The sequence below is a fragment of the Phoenix dactylifera genome, chromosome 15 (assembly GCF_051530095.1).
Source record: "Phoenix dactylifera cultivar Ajwa chromosome 15, Ajwa_hap1_PhDact_Kaust_v1.1, whole genome shotgun sequence".
Classification (NCBI taxonomy): Eukaryota; Viridiplantae; Streptophyta; class Magnoliopsida; order Arecales; family Arecaceae; genus Phoenix; species Phoenix dactylifera.
The window spans coordinates 20,132,221-20,146,775 of NC_143204.1; the positions used below are offsets into that span (position 1 = coordinate 20,132,221).

Here is a 14,555-nt window from a genome sequence, read left to right on the forward strand (position 1 = left end):
AGCTCTGGAACCAGGCGCGCTGAGGTCGGGCGCCTTGAGAGTTGCTGTCGTCGCGCTCGCCATTAAGTGTCGATGATTTATCCACGTACTTTGAGCAATCCATTTTTTCTCTAACAGGTCTAAATTTACGTAACCGAGACCGAAAATAGGTCCAAAATAGATGGGATTTCACGACTTAGACCAGCACATCAGGTCATGGTTTTTGGGCTAAGTTGGGGTCGGTTTCAAGGATTGAGCTAATCCATTGTTCCCTTGGCCTGGGAAGGAGTAAAGGGAGTGGATGATAAGGCGAAGAAGGCTACGACCGCAGCAAATTTCGGATTTGCGTAATAAAAGAGGGACATTACTTGGGCGACCGTTATAAAAGAGAATGATGAATACGGGAGGGGTTTGGACTGAGGAAGCCCCTGGTTAAGTTGGGGCGAGCCCACGGTTTCGAACTTTCCTTAGGTGCCAAAGGTGGTAAAAGCCTCTCCATTGGAAGACTTTCCAGTTCAAGACCAAGAATGTCTATAAATCCATATATTGTTATGGATTCTAATAGAGTTGATAAATTAATGGTGGCGTTTATCCAAGACAAAGCTCCAACCATGGCTATCCACGCCAAGGAGAGGAGCAAAGTTCAACGGCTTTACGACGCCTGCAGCACCATATTCTCCTCTGAGAAGAAAAGGTCTCCCAACCTCAAGCAGATCAGATGGCTGCAAGGAATCCTTGGTGACAAAATTTTTCCTCTCAAGCATGTCAAACTCCCTTTATGTGCTTACATTGATGTTCTTAAATCTCTGTTGTTTTTTTTTCCTGCTGTTTTGATTCATGGATTCTAGACAACATCGAACCGGTCGATGTCGGCATTGATGGATCCAGCGATGGAAGATCGGGGGTGGATGAGTCGAGCACAGTGAATCGAGATGGGCTTATCTTAGGACAATCCTTGACGCAGATTACGTATGTGCACATCCATGAATGCGATGATTTCTCGGTATGTTAGCTCTTCGATCCATCTTCTAATGCTCGTATTTGTTTGAAGCTGAATGTTGCAAGATCTTGAGTCTTTTTATGAAGTTTTGAATATAAGGATCGGGGATTGGATCCTCTACGATGCACATTTTGTATCATAGAGAGTTTTGCATGGCCGCTACGTCATCAGATCACGGACATGGATGGCTATCAAACAAGGCACGGCCATGTCTGGCTCTCTGTGATGCAAAACATGCACCGAATCCCGACTCCTAGTTTGCTTGCCAACACAACATGTATAGATTTGTCATAGTTTGAATTAGGAAGTTGATCTTCATGAAATCTTCTAGATCTATGATCTATCACGTTTCTGATATTGGATTCCATGTATTGGTTTGTTAAGACAAATAAATATTTTCTTTAGTTTGACGTCGGATTAATTGAATCATTGACAACAATAGATTTGGCATCACAATTCACAGATGGGAGTGTTCTGCTTCCCAGCTGGAGCGAAACTACCTCTGCATGATCACCCAGAGATGGTGGTCCTTAGCAAACTATTGTATGGTTCAGCCTCGGTGAAGTCCTATGACTGGTTTGTCACCCCAAGTTCAAGACGAGAGAAGGGTAAGCAACCTTTGAGCTAAGCCCTTTATCTAGCATGCTAGTTCTTTTAGAACTCTCTTGCAGTAGCACTGGTCATTGGTCAAGGAATATCCATGCTCACCAAAGAAAAAATCAAGGAATACCCATATCTGATTTCACATAAAATCGCACCTGTGGTATATTGTGTTTGGGTGAACTGATCAAATTCAATCTTGATTTGGTCCAAGATATTATATTTACAATGATATCCTATTAAAGCTATGCCTAATCTCTTGGGAATATTTCTCCATTCATGTACTTGTATGTATGTCTTCCCTTTAGTATTCCAGGATTTGTTCATGAATTAGACAAATGATATATAATGTATATATGATTAGTTGAATTAAATTAAAATAAATCCTTTGATGTATCGAATAAAAGATCGAACAACAACCTACCATGCCAAAGTTTGTTCGCTTGATAAGCACAAGTTTGAGAATTTGAGGCGCATCCATAATCAGGTGAATCATCAAGGTCAGGATATTTTCCTCTAGATTTTATCATGTAGTAATCTATTTCTCGCAGAGTCACCACATGAACTCAAATAGCCATTAGTTGATAGACTATGAGAAATACCAATCATATCATCGTTGTTTTAGTCATGCGTGCCTGCTTAACAAATTAAATGTATGGATAATATTTTTAGTATATGGGTCCTCATAATTTAAAATAAAGCAAGGCATTTATCAATGAACTCAAAGTAAATTAGAGAATAGTTTGCGGAATTCCTTTATAATTAAATTTTATACCATCATGATATTGGTTGATAATTCTTGCTTTAGTAATGATACAAATTTTTCATATTTTACTTGTTATTTTTTTACAAAAAAGAAAACATTATATGACTTTATAAAGGAAGCCGACGATGGTTCTGTAACCCCCCTACAAAAAGTTTATTATGGTTAAGTCCCAACAATTTTGGTGTCCGCAAAAATCGATATTTTGTTAATATTTAAAGTATAAGGCATTCGTCCATGATTTAACACACCTTGACGGATACCCTTTTTATATATTTATCAATAGAAATACTTAATATGTTGAAGCTTTAGAGATTGTTTTGTCGGATGCCACCTAATGTGGCAAGTTGACAGGGAATTTCTTAATTTATTTCCTTTTTGTGATGAAGACACGACTCTGGGCTGCGGGCCCCATCAGCAAGAAGGTGGCTGTGGTTTTTATTGGTAGGATAATCATGCCATGTTAAGTTTTCAAAATATCAGATGAAAGGATGCAAGAAATTATCCATAAACATTTGTTTAATACATCATGTCTAAATGCAAGGACCGAGATAAACAGTTTCATGATACCAACGACCATCTGTCCCAATATATTTTATAATGATCGGTTCAGACGCATGTTTAGTTCTGCATTAGTTAGAACAAGTAGTGGGACAGGATATACACTCGTGGAAGCCAAGTGCGAGACTTCTTTTAAGATTGGATACTAGAATTTCTTGTGGTTCATCTTCTCATTCTCTTCCCTAACTAACAGCAAAAGAGATTTTTTTCCCCCCTCATATATAGGTTTAAATGGAAACACAGTGTTCTACAACTATAACACAAAGTATTAGATTCAGGTATAGCCTACAAGGAGCTCACACATCATAGGAAAAGTTGGTGTAGAATCTGTCGTGCTTACACTAGAAGACACGATACGAAAAGTTACAAAATATTTTTTAAATTTTTTGATCTTATATAAATATTTCTCGGATTGTAGACGTATCTGATGTCATTCTTGAACTAAAGAGAACTAAGGCTTTGCCACTTATTGGTTTTGAATTTTCTAGCCTCTTTGATATGTTTCATATAGTATGTCAAAGTTGTTTGCTTTTTATAAGATTCCAGTTCATCTACATATTATTAAAGACACTTCCAAGACGGTCAGCTTAATAAACTTAAGCAAGAGAAAGAGTTGGTTATAGTTTAATTGGGTCAATGTTGCAGGTGGGCTAGCAAAAGTTGTAGCAAATGACCAGGTCCTACAAGCACCATGCAAGGCATCAGTGTTGTTCCCAAGAAGTGGTGGAAACATCCACTCCTTTACTGCCCTGACTCCTTGTGCTATCTTGGATGTTTTAGCACCACCTTATGCTGATGAGCAGGGAAGGCCATCCACCTACTACTCTGAGACACCCATCCCTTCTCTTCCTGGTGAGTCTTCCAATCTCTTGGACTGCTACCAAGTGAATCTGCAACAAAAGATGAATACTCTTTTGGAGACTGACATATACTTATCATGAAATTTAGGATATTCCCTACTTGAAAAAAGAGATTTGCCTGAAGATTTGGTCGTCATTGGAGCTCCATACCTCGGTCCTGAACTCATTGTGGATGCAGACTTTTAGTGTCTTGACTAACTCTCTGTGTCATCTAGTTTGTACATGTATTCTTTTTTTCTCTCTTTGAGGAGTATAAATACAGAAAAGTTCAGAACTTATCATCGAAAAAAAAAGAAGAAGAAAAGTTCAGAACTTCAATATCTGAGTGTAGTTCCCTCCACTGTTTGGAGTTAAACTTTATCATGTTTGGCAGAATGATAGATGCATATAAACTTCTTTCAGCGGGCTGGCATTACATTTTAGAAAATGGTTGTTAAGGTTATGCAGAAAGAATATGTTTTTAGCCTCAGAATAGAGGATTCAGTTAAATTTCACGGTTCTCAAGTGCCTATATCTACAACATACACTTATATATAGAATTTAATAGCATTTATACCTTGTGTTGAGTAATGTACATTGAATGTCTTGTGGAATATGTCAAATAGAAGAGAGAAAATTGTTGTTTGGTAATTTGGTGCATATAAACTAGCATAGTACTTGGAATAGATTTGTTGTGTATGCGACAGTGTCCTTGGGAGGATAACATCAGGTAACAGAAGATAAATCACATTCCTGTTTCATTGCCTAATGGAGTTGTCCTTACAAAGATCTGATTTATTTTTCTACAAGCCAGTATATAACCCAATGGTTGCAGACTTGCAGCACCCTCCATTTTGAAATAGGAAGGAGTTTCTGTTTGCAACTTTAAGGTCTAGCTTGGAAATAATGGGTGTCATATGACATTTATCTAATCTCATTCTTAGAATAAATATCAAAAATAGCAATTCAAAACATCTCTAAGACATTTTTAGTAAAGGAGTTTTTGCATATTCTAAAAAGGAACATCAAAAGCGAAAGTCTGTTAATTTAGATGAACACAAAAAATCTTATTGCAGAGGTTCCAATTCAAAACATTTCATTAAGCAACAATGTCACAGATACTTATTAAGTACTTCTTCCCTTCAAATGGATCAAAAAAGCTAAAGATGCCATTATCTTGCCCATTATCTAGACTCATCTTCCATTTAGGATTGATGATGTGCATCATATAAATTAAAAAATGGTTATCAATTGGCAAGAACACCTAATCAAATATATTTCATGGATTGGATATGAGACATCTTTTGGTCAGTTGGTTGCATGATGCGAACATAATCATTTCAATGATATCCATTTTACTTGAAAAGATGGTGGAAAATATCTACTTCCAAATATTTTAATCACCTAGAGTAAGATATGGGTAAGCCAAAAATATCAGACTACAAGAAAATCATGTCCAATATGTAACTCTCCTGCTCCTCTCACATCGATTAAATTATCTTTTTCATGCAATTTTTTTTTATCATTGTGAACATTAAAATATCGAGTGCATCATGCCTAACTGGATCATGACCATTCACTGCCATCCAACTAAGAAAAATGTAAAAGGTTCTTTCGAAATCGTTGCTTGGATCACTGGTTTTATGTGATAATCAACAATTGATGAAATAGTATCAGGATCTCAACGGACACAACCTAATCTTTACGTGATGTGCTTATCACCAACTTCCATGTATGACGAGCAATGACCACCTTTGGGCCGAGACATAACTTGACAACAAAGCCCTAATGTGCTGGCCCAAGATTGGCTGGGCCACATTTTGGGCCTCACTTGACTAGTCCGAGACCCAGACGGTGGACCTAAGGGGGACGAATAATTATGTGGCATTATAGGGCGGCGTTGGCATCAGCATTGAAGGGGAAATTATTGCTTGGGAGGGCATTACCTTCGCGAGACACGTTCTGGGTGCTGATCCTCTCTTTCTCGAGGGCGACTCGGCTTCGGTGGTCGAGTAAATATAGGGTCGGAGAGGCGGAGCAGAGAATTGGCCGTTGCTCAAGGACATTTGTAGACTCCTAAGGGAGTGTGACTCCTACTCAGCCACGCTAGTCTATAGGAAGGCAAATGGCGCGGTTGACTGGGTTGCGTCTTTTGCTGCCCACCACTCTTGAGGATTTGTATGAGGGAACCAAGGGCCCCTGCCGGAGTCTTTTAGTGAGCTACTGTTTTTTGATTTTGTTGGTCGTATTTACACCCATTCGGTGTAAGCTACCGTTGTACCCAAAAAAAAAAAGAGAAATTATTATTTGAACCTAGTCCATTGTGGACTTAAGATGAATATCCATTTTCTCTCCTCTCTTTTTTTTTTATGTGTAATAGCAATATGTACTAGAATGAATTCACGCAAGGTCCACGATGTACATGATCCACCTAATTTCTTGTATTGAAGAGGCGGGACAATGGTGGTGGTGTTCAGGTGGTGGAGCTGCTATGTTGATGTTCATGGAGTGGGGCATTGGTGATAATATTGAGTGCGCCATGGTGGTCGTATTAAGGGTCGATCTTATTTGGGGTAGAAGGGTGGGGCAATGATGCCGATACCCAATGTTGCTTCAAAGATCGATTGATTCAGTTCCAGTTCTAAATTCTCCAACTTTAAACCAACCAACACTTATGCATCCCTAGTTCAACAAGTGAAGCAGCAAAGAGAGAGGTAAAAGAGAAGAAGGAACTCTCTTATGGAAGATAAATGGATTGGAGATTTGGAAAAAAAAAGAAGAAATTTCAAATATCCTTACCCATTGTTGTCCAAAAGTCTGACAGTAATTAGATTGTAAAAATCTTTTGTCCAAGAATTACATGGAGTTCGGATTTTATTTCTTTCACTTGTGCTACAACTGAATAAGGGTGGCAAAGCTTAACTCGTTTAATCCATTTAACTTGATTCAATCCATTATAGATGATATTAGCTTAGCTGAACAATAAAATAATTAGACTCGGGATTATATTTTTGACGTGTTTAATAAAAAAATCGGGCTTGAGTTGATAAATTTTTGACCTATTCATTCAATCTGATCTAAATCTAATCCTACCCAATCTAATTATCACAACGTGCAAATGAATGTACTAATATGTTTGGAAAATTTACTATCAGTTATGACTAAGTGATTTTCCTCTCAAACATATTTTCCAGAAGATCATTCGAATTGTACAATTTTCATGGACTTATACTTGAATGATAAATTTAAAAGTTGTTTTTTAAAAAAATAGGAAACCGGAGTCCGTGGCAGGCTGGCAGCTTCATCCCATTCAAGTTCATGTCGCGTCTCGAATTCCGGTTCATCCGTAAATGTCACATCCAAGACTCCAGAACATCCAACCATTCCTTCACATCAGGTGCTCGCACGTGCTGGTCTTTGGTTTGGTAAGGGCCAAATCGAAAACCCCAGCCTCTCGGAGAAAAACCCGAGCCGCGCCTTCTTCCCTCTCGTCTTCTCTCTCGGCCCCGCGCTCTCTTCTGATCGCATTCGGACGAGGGAGGTGTGATCCAAGATGAAGGTGGTTCCTCTAACCCTAACCATCAAACTTTATTCCTGCAGCTAAGATTTTTTTTATCGTTTTCTTGGTGTTTTTTCCATACTACTCGGAGAATTTCTACGCCATTTGGTGTTCTCTGATCTATTTATTGTTAATTTTTCCGCTAAAATGCAGTTTAATATCGCGAATCCTACTACTGGGTGCCAGAAGAAACTTGAGATCGATGATGACCAGAAACTGTGAGCATCCGTTTCAAATAATAATGCTCGATTTGTCTATCTGTGCTTTTAGTAGATCCATATACATTAACATGGTTGTTTATGATTTTTTCCCCTATCATCTCCTCTGTTTATATTCCCCGTTATTCTATGTTGTTGTAATTAAAATTTCTCGATTTTAGTGGCTGATTGCTAGTAATTTGTGCTAAGGATTTGATGTAAAGTTGGGCATGAACTCGTAAGACTGGAAGGGTAGGATATTAGAATGAAATAGTTGGTGAACAGTTACTGGGTTTCGTTTTTTTTTTTTTTTTGGAAAGCTAAGCGTGGTGCATTGTTAATTTCTTTCAGATCGAACGGGTGTCAGACTAATGATGTTAATTGTATGGGCATTAGAGAAACGCCTTTAGAAGCTAACTATAAGCTTCTGTCCAAGTGGTCAGATTGTGTGGCTTTGAGTACAGGATAACGTGCCATAGATAAGCCCGAGTTTTAAAAAATTTGTTAATATTGCTATTTGAGTGAGAACACTCGAGAATTTTCCATATCACTTTTCCTCTTTAACTTGTGTATCATGCAACTCTGGAACTTGCGAAAGAGTGAGCTGTTGGGTTCATGGCTCTGCGTGAATCTGATATTAAGATGTTAGGGTGGTCTACATAAATCTTACCTCTCTACCTTTTTAAGATATCTTAAGGAAATGAATAAGGTGAGAAAACCAATCAACACTAATGGTTGTTTGGAGCACTGCAAAATCCAGACCTTACAAGAAAGGATTGAACACAAAATAATGACTGGCCATTATCCTTGCATAAAGCAATCTGCAATATATAGCTGACCTTACATTGCTTAACCTTTTAAGGGTAACCTCCTTCCCCCCTTTTCTCTCCTTCATCTTCTTCCTGTAAAATAGTTCCGAACTAAGGCGTCTTATGGCGATAAGTTTGGCATCATAGTGGCATTATAGTGGCACTATAGTGTTTATGTGCATAATTTATGTTGTTTTGAATTTCATAGGTCATGAGTTCATTCTTACTGAGGTTGTTTGGATTTACAACTTTTTGCTTTCATGGTCTCAATTTTAAAGTTGAGCATCAGTAATCCAGTTTAATATCTCTATAACTGTCAGGTACATGCCCCAAACAAGGCCTTAGGAAAACCTATATGCTTCAGATCTCGCACCATTATCTTGAATTGGAAATTTCAAGAGTCTGTTATTAATTAGATTTTTATTTTAAAAGAAATACTGATGTCATTTGGGAGTGGTGTTAGAGTGTAGCACCCTCATTATGAGGGAAATGGTTCAGTCATGCTATTGAATGCATTTTGGCAAAGTGAAATATTGAAGCCTAGAATTTTGGGGAGGGTTCATTGGAAACCATCAAAGGATCCACTATTGGAATGTCATAAACATGCTAATTCTCTGGATTTGTTATGTGATGGCCCTTCTACCTTGTGTATTTTCTCCCAAAATAAAATGAGGAAGTCACAATTTTTTCCATTTGGAGCAATAAACCTTAATTTGAAGTAAAAGATTCATATTAGAACTCATGCTCTGGTAAGAGAAGGGTTGGTAGCCTAATTTGTCTTCTACTTAAGCTGCAAGATATTTTATTGAAGTTTTTTGCAAAAATGGTCTTATCTGTTTGCTATTAGACTAGTAATCAAATGGAGAAAAATATTATCGCTATGCTTTCATTTTATTTTGGGCTAACTAATTTTGCAGCCCTAAGTGGGCAAACATTTTAAAAATTCGTGAAATCAAGTGATTCTCATAGTAGTTAATGAGTCAGAACTAGAGTGCAGGAAAAATGCAATTAGGAAGTTCGCTTGCAAGATTATAACTTGCTGATGAAAAAGATGCGAGTTATCAATAACATTGTTGAGTGATTGAATAACTCAGATAATTATTATCTTCTGATTGTTTTTCCTGCAGTTCCAGTGCTCCACATATCTTGCAAGAAAGTTACCTGTTTATTATGTTTTTTAAAATTTTTCTGATCAATGATGATTTATTTATATTCTTGCGTAATTGTACAGTCGGGCCTTTTTCGACAAGAGGATTTCTCAGGAAGTTAGTGGAGATGCTCTCGGAGAGGTATGATCCAATTAGATGTCACCTTAACAATGGATTTTCATACTTATTAACTTCCACTTGATTCACATTGTCTGCCCAAGATCACTCTAGTCATAGATACCTGCTATTTTGTACAGGAGTTCAAGGGCTATGTTTTTAAAATCATGGGAGGATGTGACAAACAAGGGTTTCCCATGAAGCAGGGAGTACTAACTCCTGGTCGTGTCCGCCTGTTGCTGCATAGAGGCAAGTTCATTTCAGTTTCTTGGGTCAAGTACCGACATCGCCATGCAGAATAAATAAATAACCATGAATCCCTTATAAAACATCCGAAAAGTTGCTTCATCCTGCATTCACTAATAAGTGACTATTAGGTGGTTCATATGTATCTTTGGAGCCATGTAAACTTCCCCTTTATTTTTCCTATATTTTTTTCAAGTGCAGGTACACCATGCTTCCGTGGATATGGCAGGCGTAATGGTGAACGCAGGAGGAAATCTGTTCGTGGTTGTATTGTCAGTCCTGATCTCTCAGTTTTGAATTTGGTGATTGTTAAGAAAGGTGAGAATGATCTTCCTGGTTTGACGGATATTGAGAAACCAAGAATGAGAGGGCCAAAGAGGGCCTCGAAGATACGGAAGTTATTCAACCTTTCCAAGGAGGATGATGTCCGCAAGTATGTCAACACATACCGCCGAACCTTTACCACGAAATCAGGTGGGTGAACTTTTTCTCTCATTATTGTTATGTTTCCATAGAATGTAGTAGCTTTTTGTAGGTGAATATTTTTATGCCGACTTGTAAATTGATTTTATGTGTGCTCGTAATGGTCTAAAGATTGCAGCTAACTTTGCAAGGGCTTTTGTTGTTTTATTGGTGGATATTTCTAGAAAAGAAGTTATCATAGATTAAGTAATATGGGCAACACTTGAGTGAAAGTCAGTAATTTAACACTTGGGTGAAGACTGTAGAGATATTTATCAGTCAGATGCAGATGAACAATTCAGAGTTCAATGGAGAATGATCATTACTTATTTTGAGTTTTTTGTGAAATTGTATGATTGGTTTTTTGTTATCATTAATAAATTTCTACTTATGAGGTAACTGTTGCATTTTAGTTGGTGTCGTATTGGGACTTCCAGAGATACTCATTACGTTTTGACAAGAGGTCACTTTGGTACCCATAGCAGATTTCCACCAAAGAATGAATCATTTAAGATTTTGTTCTCATTAACATTAATCTAACAATTCAATGTTGTCATTATTATTATAATAAATGAACACAGTCCTATGAAATCCTGATGGTAGAGTACAGCATGTGTTTTTTTGTTTTTGACCATATGATAGGTGTTGCAGCTATACTGATTTATTTTGTTGGGAAATTGTCTAAAAGCCTGCTCCAAAATAACTGGCCCTGGAGAAGTGTCAATGTTTTATGTTTTTGGGTGTGAGCAGTATATGCAACAATTGTCTAGATCAACTCATCATCTTCCTACTTAAAGGAGGATGATCAGAAACAATATAATGCATCAATCATGGCAATTTGACCTAAACTATGCTGCTTTGGATTGCTCGTGCGTTGGACTCTCAAGTCTCAACTTATTGCCTTTATGTAGTAGCTTTAACTGCCATCTTAGGATCCTGTTCATTTAGGTCGATTTAGATTCATGTTTATTGCAAATGTCAATTGGAATTTTCATGTTTGTATGCTTAAGTTACTGCATGTATGTGGTAGGTGAATGGCCTGCCATATAGGATTCTATATGTTTAGGTTGATTTATCTTCAAATTTGTTGCAAATACTATTTCCTTTTTCAGCATTTATGGGAAGAAAGAGAAGCCCCTGGACTACTTTGAAGTTGTTTTCATCACAGAATTAGCTTTTATCTCGACAATTGTATTTCCATCATGGGACTTATCATGGGCCCTAGCCGATCTTTTGTCATTGTTAAGCTTCCTTTTTTGAAATGTATAAAAAACAAAAGAAAAGTTTCCTAACCGTGTTCGTATAAATATTGCAGGAAAGAAGTGCAGCAAGGCGCCCAAGATTCAGAGGCTGGTAACTCCCTTGACCCTGCAAAGGAAGCGAGCCAGGATCGCCGAGAAGAAGAAGAGGATTGCGAAGGCCAAGGCTGAAGCTGCCGAATACCAGAAGCTCCTTGCCACCAGGCTCAAGGAGCAACGCGAGCGCAGGAGTGAGAGCTTGGCGAAGAGAAGATCTAAGCTCTCTGCTGCCTCCAAGCCATCGGTTGCAGCCTAAAAAAGATTTATTTTGATTGAAGGAAAACAGTATTTAAATGATTGAGTGTTTCCATCTATTTGAGATGAATTTTGTCTTTCCGCCGGTTATCTTAGACTTTTGGATTTTGCATTGGATTGAAATATGTGCCTTTAATATTGAGTTATGGACTCGAAAAACTATTTTCAGGTATATTGGGTTATTCCAGTTTGTGCTATGATACCTGTCTTCAACACTCTGAGATCATCATCTGAAGAGTTAAAATCAGAAGAGTTGGTGGTTGGATTGTTGCCCCTGTTTGACTGTAATGTTGCTGGTAGAATCCGAGGCCAGCTGACGGCTGTGTTCTGAGATGAGATTTAGGCTGGCTGTGATTCAAGGTAAAATGCTTTGAACTGGTCGGTGATGGTGTTGTGGCTGTTTGTACTTCCAGTGTACAAATTCAATCTGAAACGAAGTTGGGAGAGAGAGTTTCTGAAATGAGAGTAGTTTCTGAAAAAGGTGGCGCTTGGTAAATACCTCGGAGCATCATGTAATATCCAAAGTATTTAACCTCGGAGAAGATTAATGCACTCATCTCCAAGGTTAAATACTTTGGTCTATCGAAAGTTAGATTGACAGATATCATCATGCAATATTGCTGTTTGCCATGAGAGGTGATTAAAAAAAATAAAGGCCTGGTTTGGTAAGATCTCATCTGCACATACTTCGGAATTTACTTCCCAAGCTTCACTAATGTTTCCCGTTTCGAGCACCCTGCGGGGGGCTGATATCAGATGCTTCGGAATTTATTTCAAATCGCTCTTCTAGATGATAATAAGATTTGGCGACTTTCAGCTGGATTGTTGTGCGAATTATTCGTTTGTTTGGGAATGCGCAGAAGAAAACTGAAGCTGAAGAATAACATGGACTCCCCTCAATTTCTTAATTCTGGAATTTTCATAGTTAACTTACCCCTGTACAGGGTAAAAGGGAAGATTTGAAATGAATCCTTACATATATAAAGAGGATGTCAAAATATTTCTAGAAAAGAGTTTTCAGAAAAAGGTGGTTATGCAGTAAACAGCGACTCTCCTTTCCTCAGGTCTCAACTCTTAAGTCTCTAAGGGAGTTTCTGATTTCTTTTCTTAATGCTTCTTATTCTTCTTTCCATGATGGAATTGAAATAGAACATAATAACCTAAAAATACTCTAACTTAAAGATAATGTAATATGAACATTAAGAAATTGATTCTGTTACTGAAACATGATAGAGGTGATGCTTTTTTATTTACAAATATTTATATTTGATTATCTAATATTTTATCTAAATTTATCGGATTTTCTTTTTCCGAATTCTGAAATTTTCAACCTCGGTGAATAATTCCCAAATGCCAAGTATGTGACTGCTTAAAGGTTTTGTAAATCCGGATGGTTCCAGGTCAAATGAGGTGGCAGGAGCTCAACTAATATACACACATGTTTAGAACTGTATATTGATGCTCTTGTAGGAAATATGAATTTGTTTTTCTCGAAATAGTTTGATATTAGTTGGTTTATGCAACCAAGTCTTCAGTCTAACGAGCAAGGGAGCTTACCAGCTTGGCAGGCTGGAATATTCATGCGTTTGGATTTAAAATTTTGTTTTATGAACTCTTTTAGACTTTGGACAGTCTTCGTTTCTTAAGGCTCCACTTTCCCAAGCTTAATGATTCCTTGATTTGTCACTGCTCGTCTGCTCTCCATGTCAAACAACTTGTTCCTCTTTGCCCTTGTCTTCTTTTTTTTTTTTTTATTTTTTATGAATTGCTCAGCCTAGCCTTGTCTCAATGGGAAGAAATAGCTTGGTTCCTTCCAAGAATCTATCCCATGTTTCAGCGTAGTAAAGCTTCCCAGGGACAAGGTAAGAAACACATCCAAACATATCATCAAATCAAAGCATAATCATCCTTATAATATATAAATGGTTCTCTTATAGTATATGAACAAAGACCATATATTCGTAGTGACCATGTCCACCACTCACTAGCTCCAACAAAATAGTTCCCACAAATGCTCTATTAATCATTATTCATTTCTAAGCCATGGTATGAGAACACAACTTGTTTGCCTCGACAGTGAAGGGTAGAGTGAGCTTCAATCTAACTTCTTGCTAGCGCTTGCAAGATTTGACCACGAAAGTTTTTGCTTAAAATATGAACTTCGAGGCATTTTTTGTGCTCTATGTTATAGTTTCTGTCGCGCCCTGGTCGGAAGTCTTCTCTTTTTTTTTTTTGCTAGGGCGGGTGGATTTTGACGAGTATGAATGCATCCAATAAAATCAAAAAACAAAATACCTCGGAGTGCCAGAGGCAACTTTCCATTACCTGCCCAGAAGGTACTACTAGAGTGACTGGTTACTTAAGCAGCCATCTAGTCCGCAGCTCTATTAACTTCACGGAACATATGTTTGGCCTAAAAAACCCTTCCATCCTCCAGCGCAAGTAACAGACTATTACAATTTCCACGGCAGACCAGCATCACACTCTCTCCACCATGCATTCTCTCATAAGTAGGGACAGACTGCCCGTACTAGTGCATCCTTTCTATATTCTAATTCACTGCACAAACCAGCCCGACCTACTCTATGTCAAGTTGTGTTCGGCTTTAAGATCAAAAGTTTTAAGCTGAACCCAAATTGGGTTGGTTGGGGATGAGCTTAAACCCAATTCAGCCCAGTCCAACTCGAAGATAATTGATACATATGTATGTGTGTGCATATGT

General features: G+C 37.9%; 2 protein-coding genes across 2 annotated transcripts; both read left to right on the forward strand.

The window, feature by feature from the left end:
- The first annotated feature begins 489 nt into the window (after positions 1–489).
- On the forward strand, positions 490–4,164 carry LOC103707956 (plant cysteine oxidase 4-like). Its single transcript, XM_008792694.5, has 5 exons — positions 490–717; positions 828–982; positions 1,443–1,587; positions 3,549–3,755; positions 3,852–4,164. Exons 1-5 carry the CDS (start codon positions 507–509, stop codon positions 3,947–3,949), a joined length of 816 nt encoding a protein of 271 aa, XP_008790916.3. The 5' UTR covers positions 490–506; the 3' UTR covers positions 3,950–4,164.
- A 2,981-nt stretch (positions 4,165–7,145) lies between these two features.
- Positions 7,146–12,005, forward strand: EMB3010 (Ribosomal protein S6e). Its single transcript, XM_008792691.3, has 6 exons — positions 7,146–7,301; positions 7,455–7,519; positions 9,539–9,596; positions 9,713–9,821; positions 10,020–10,292; positions 11,596–12,005. Exons 1-6 carry the CDS (start codon positions 7,296–7,298, stop codon positions 11,832–11,834), a joined length of 750 nt encoding a protein of 249 aa, XP_008790913.1. The 5' UTR covers positions 7,146–7,295; the 3' UTR covers positions 11,835–12,005.
- The last annotated feature ends 2,550 nt before the right edge of the window (positions 12,006–14,555 follow it).

What these genes read in the sequence shown, in the direction of transcription:
- LOC103707956 (XM_008792694.5), top strand. Translation starts at nt 507, where the DNA reads ATGTCTATAAATCCATATATTGTTATGGATTCTAATAGAGTTGATAAA. An exon ending in ATGGCTGCAAGGAATCCTTG is followed by an intron (nt 718 to 827) that starts GTGACAAAATTT and finishes CATGGATTCTAG; the next exon opens with ACAACATCGAACCGGTCGAT. An exon ending in ATGAATGCGATGATTTCTCG is followed by an intron (nt 983 to 1,442) that starts GTATGTTAGCTC and finishes CACAATTCACAG; the next exon opens with ATGGGAGTGTTCTGCTTCCC.
- EMB3010 (XM_008792691.3), top strand. An exon ending in ATCGATGATGACCAGAAACT is followed by an intron (nt 7,520 to 9,538) that starts GTGAGCATCCGT and finishes GTAATTGTACAG; the next exon opens with TCGGGCCTTTTTCGACAAGA. An exon ending in GTGGAGATGCTCTCGGAGAG is followed by an intron (nt 9,597 to 9,712) that starts GTATGATCCAAT and finishes TATTTTGTACAG; the next exon opens with GAGTTCAAGGGCTATGTTTT.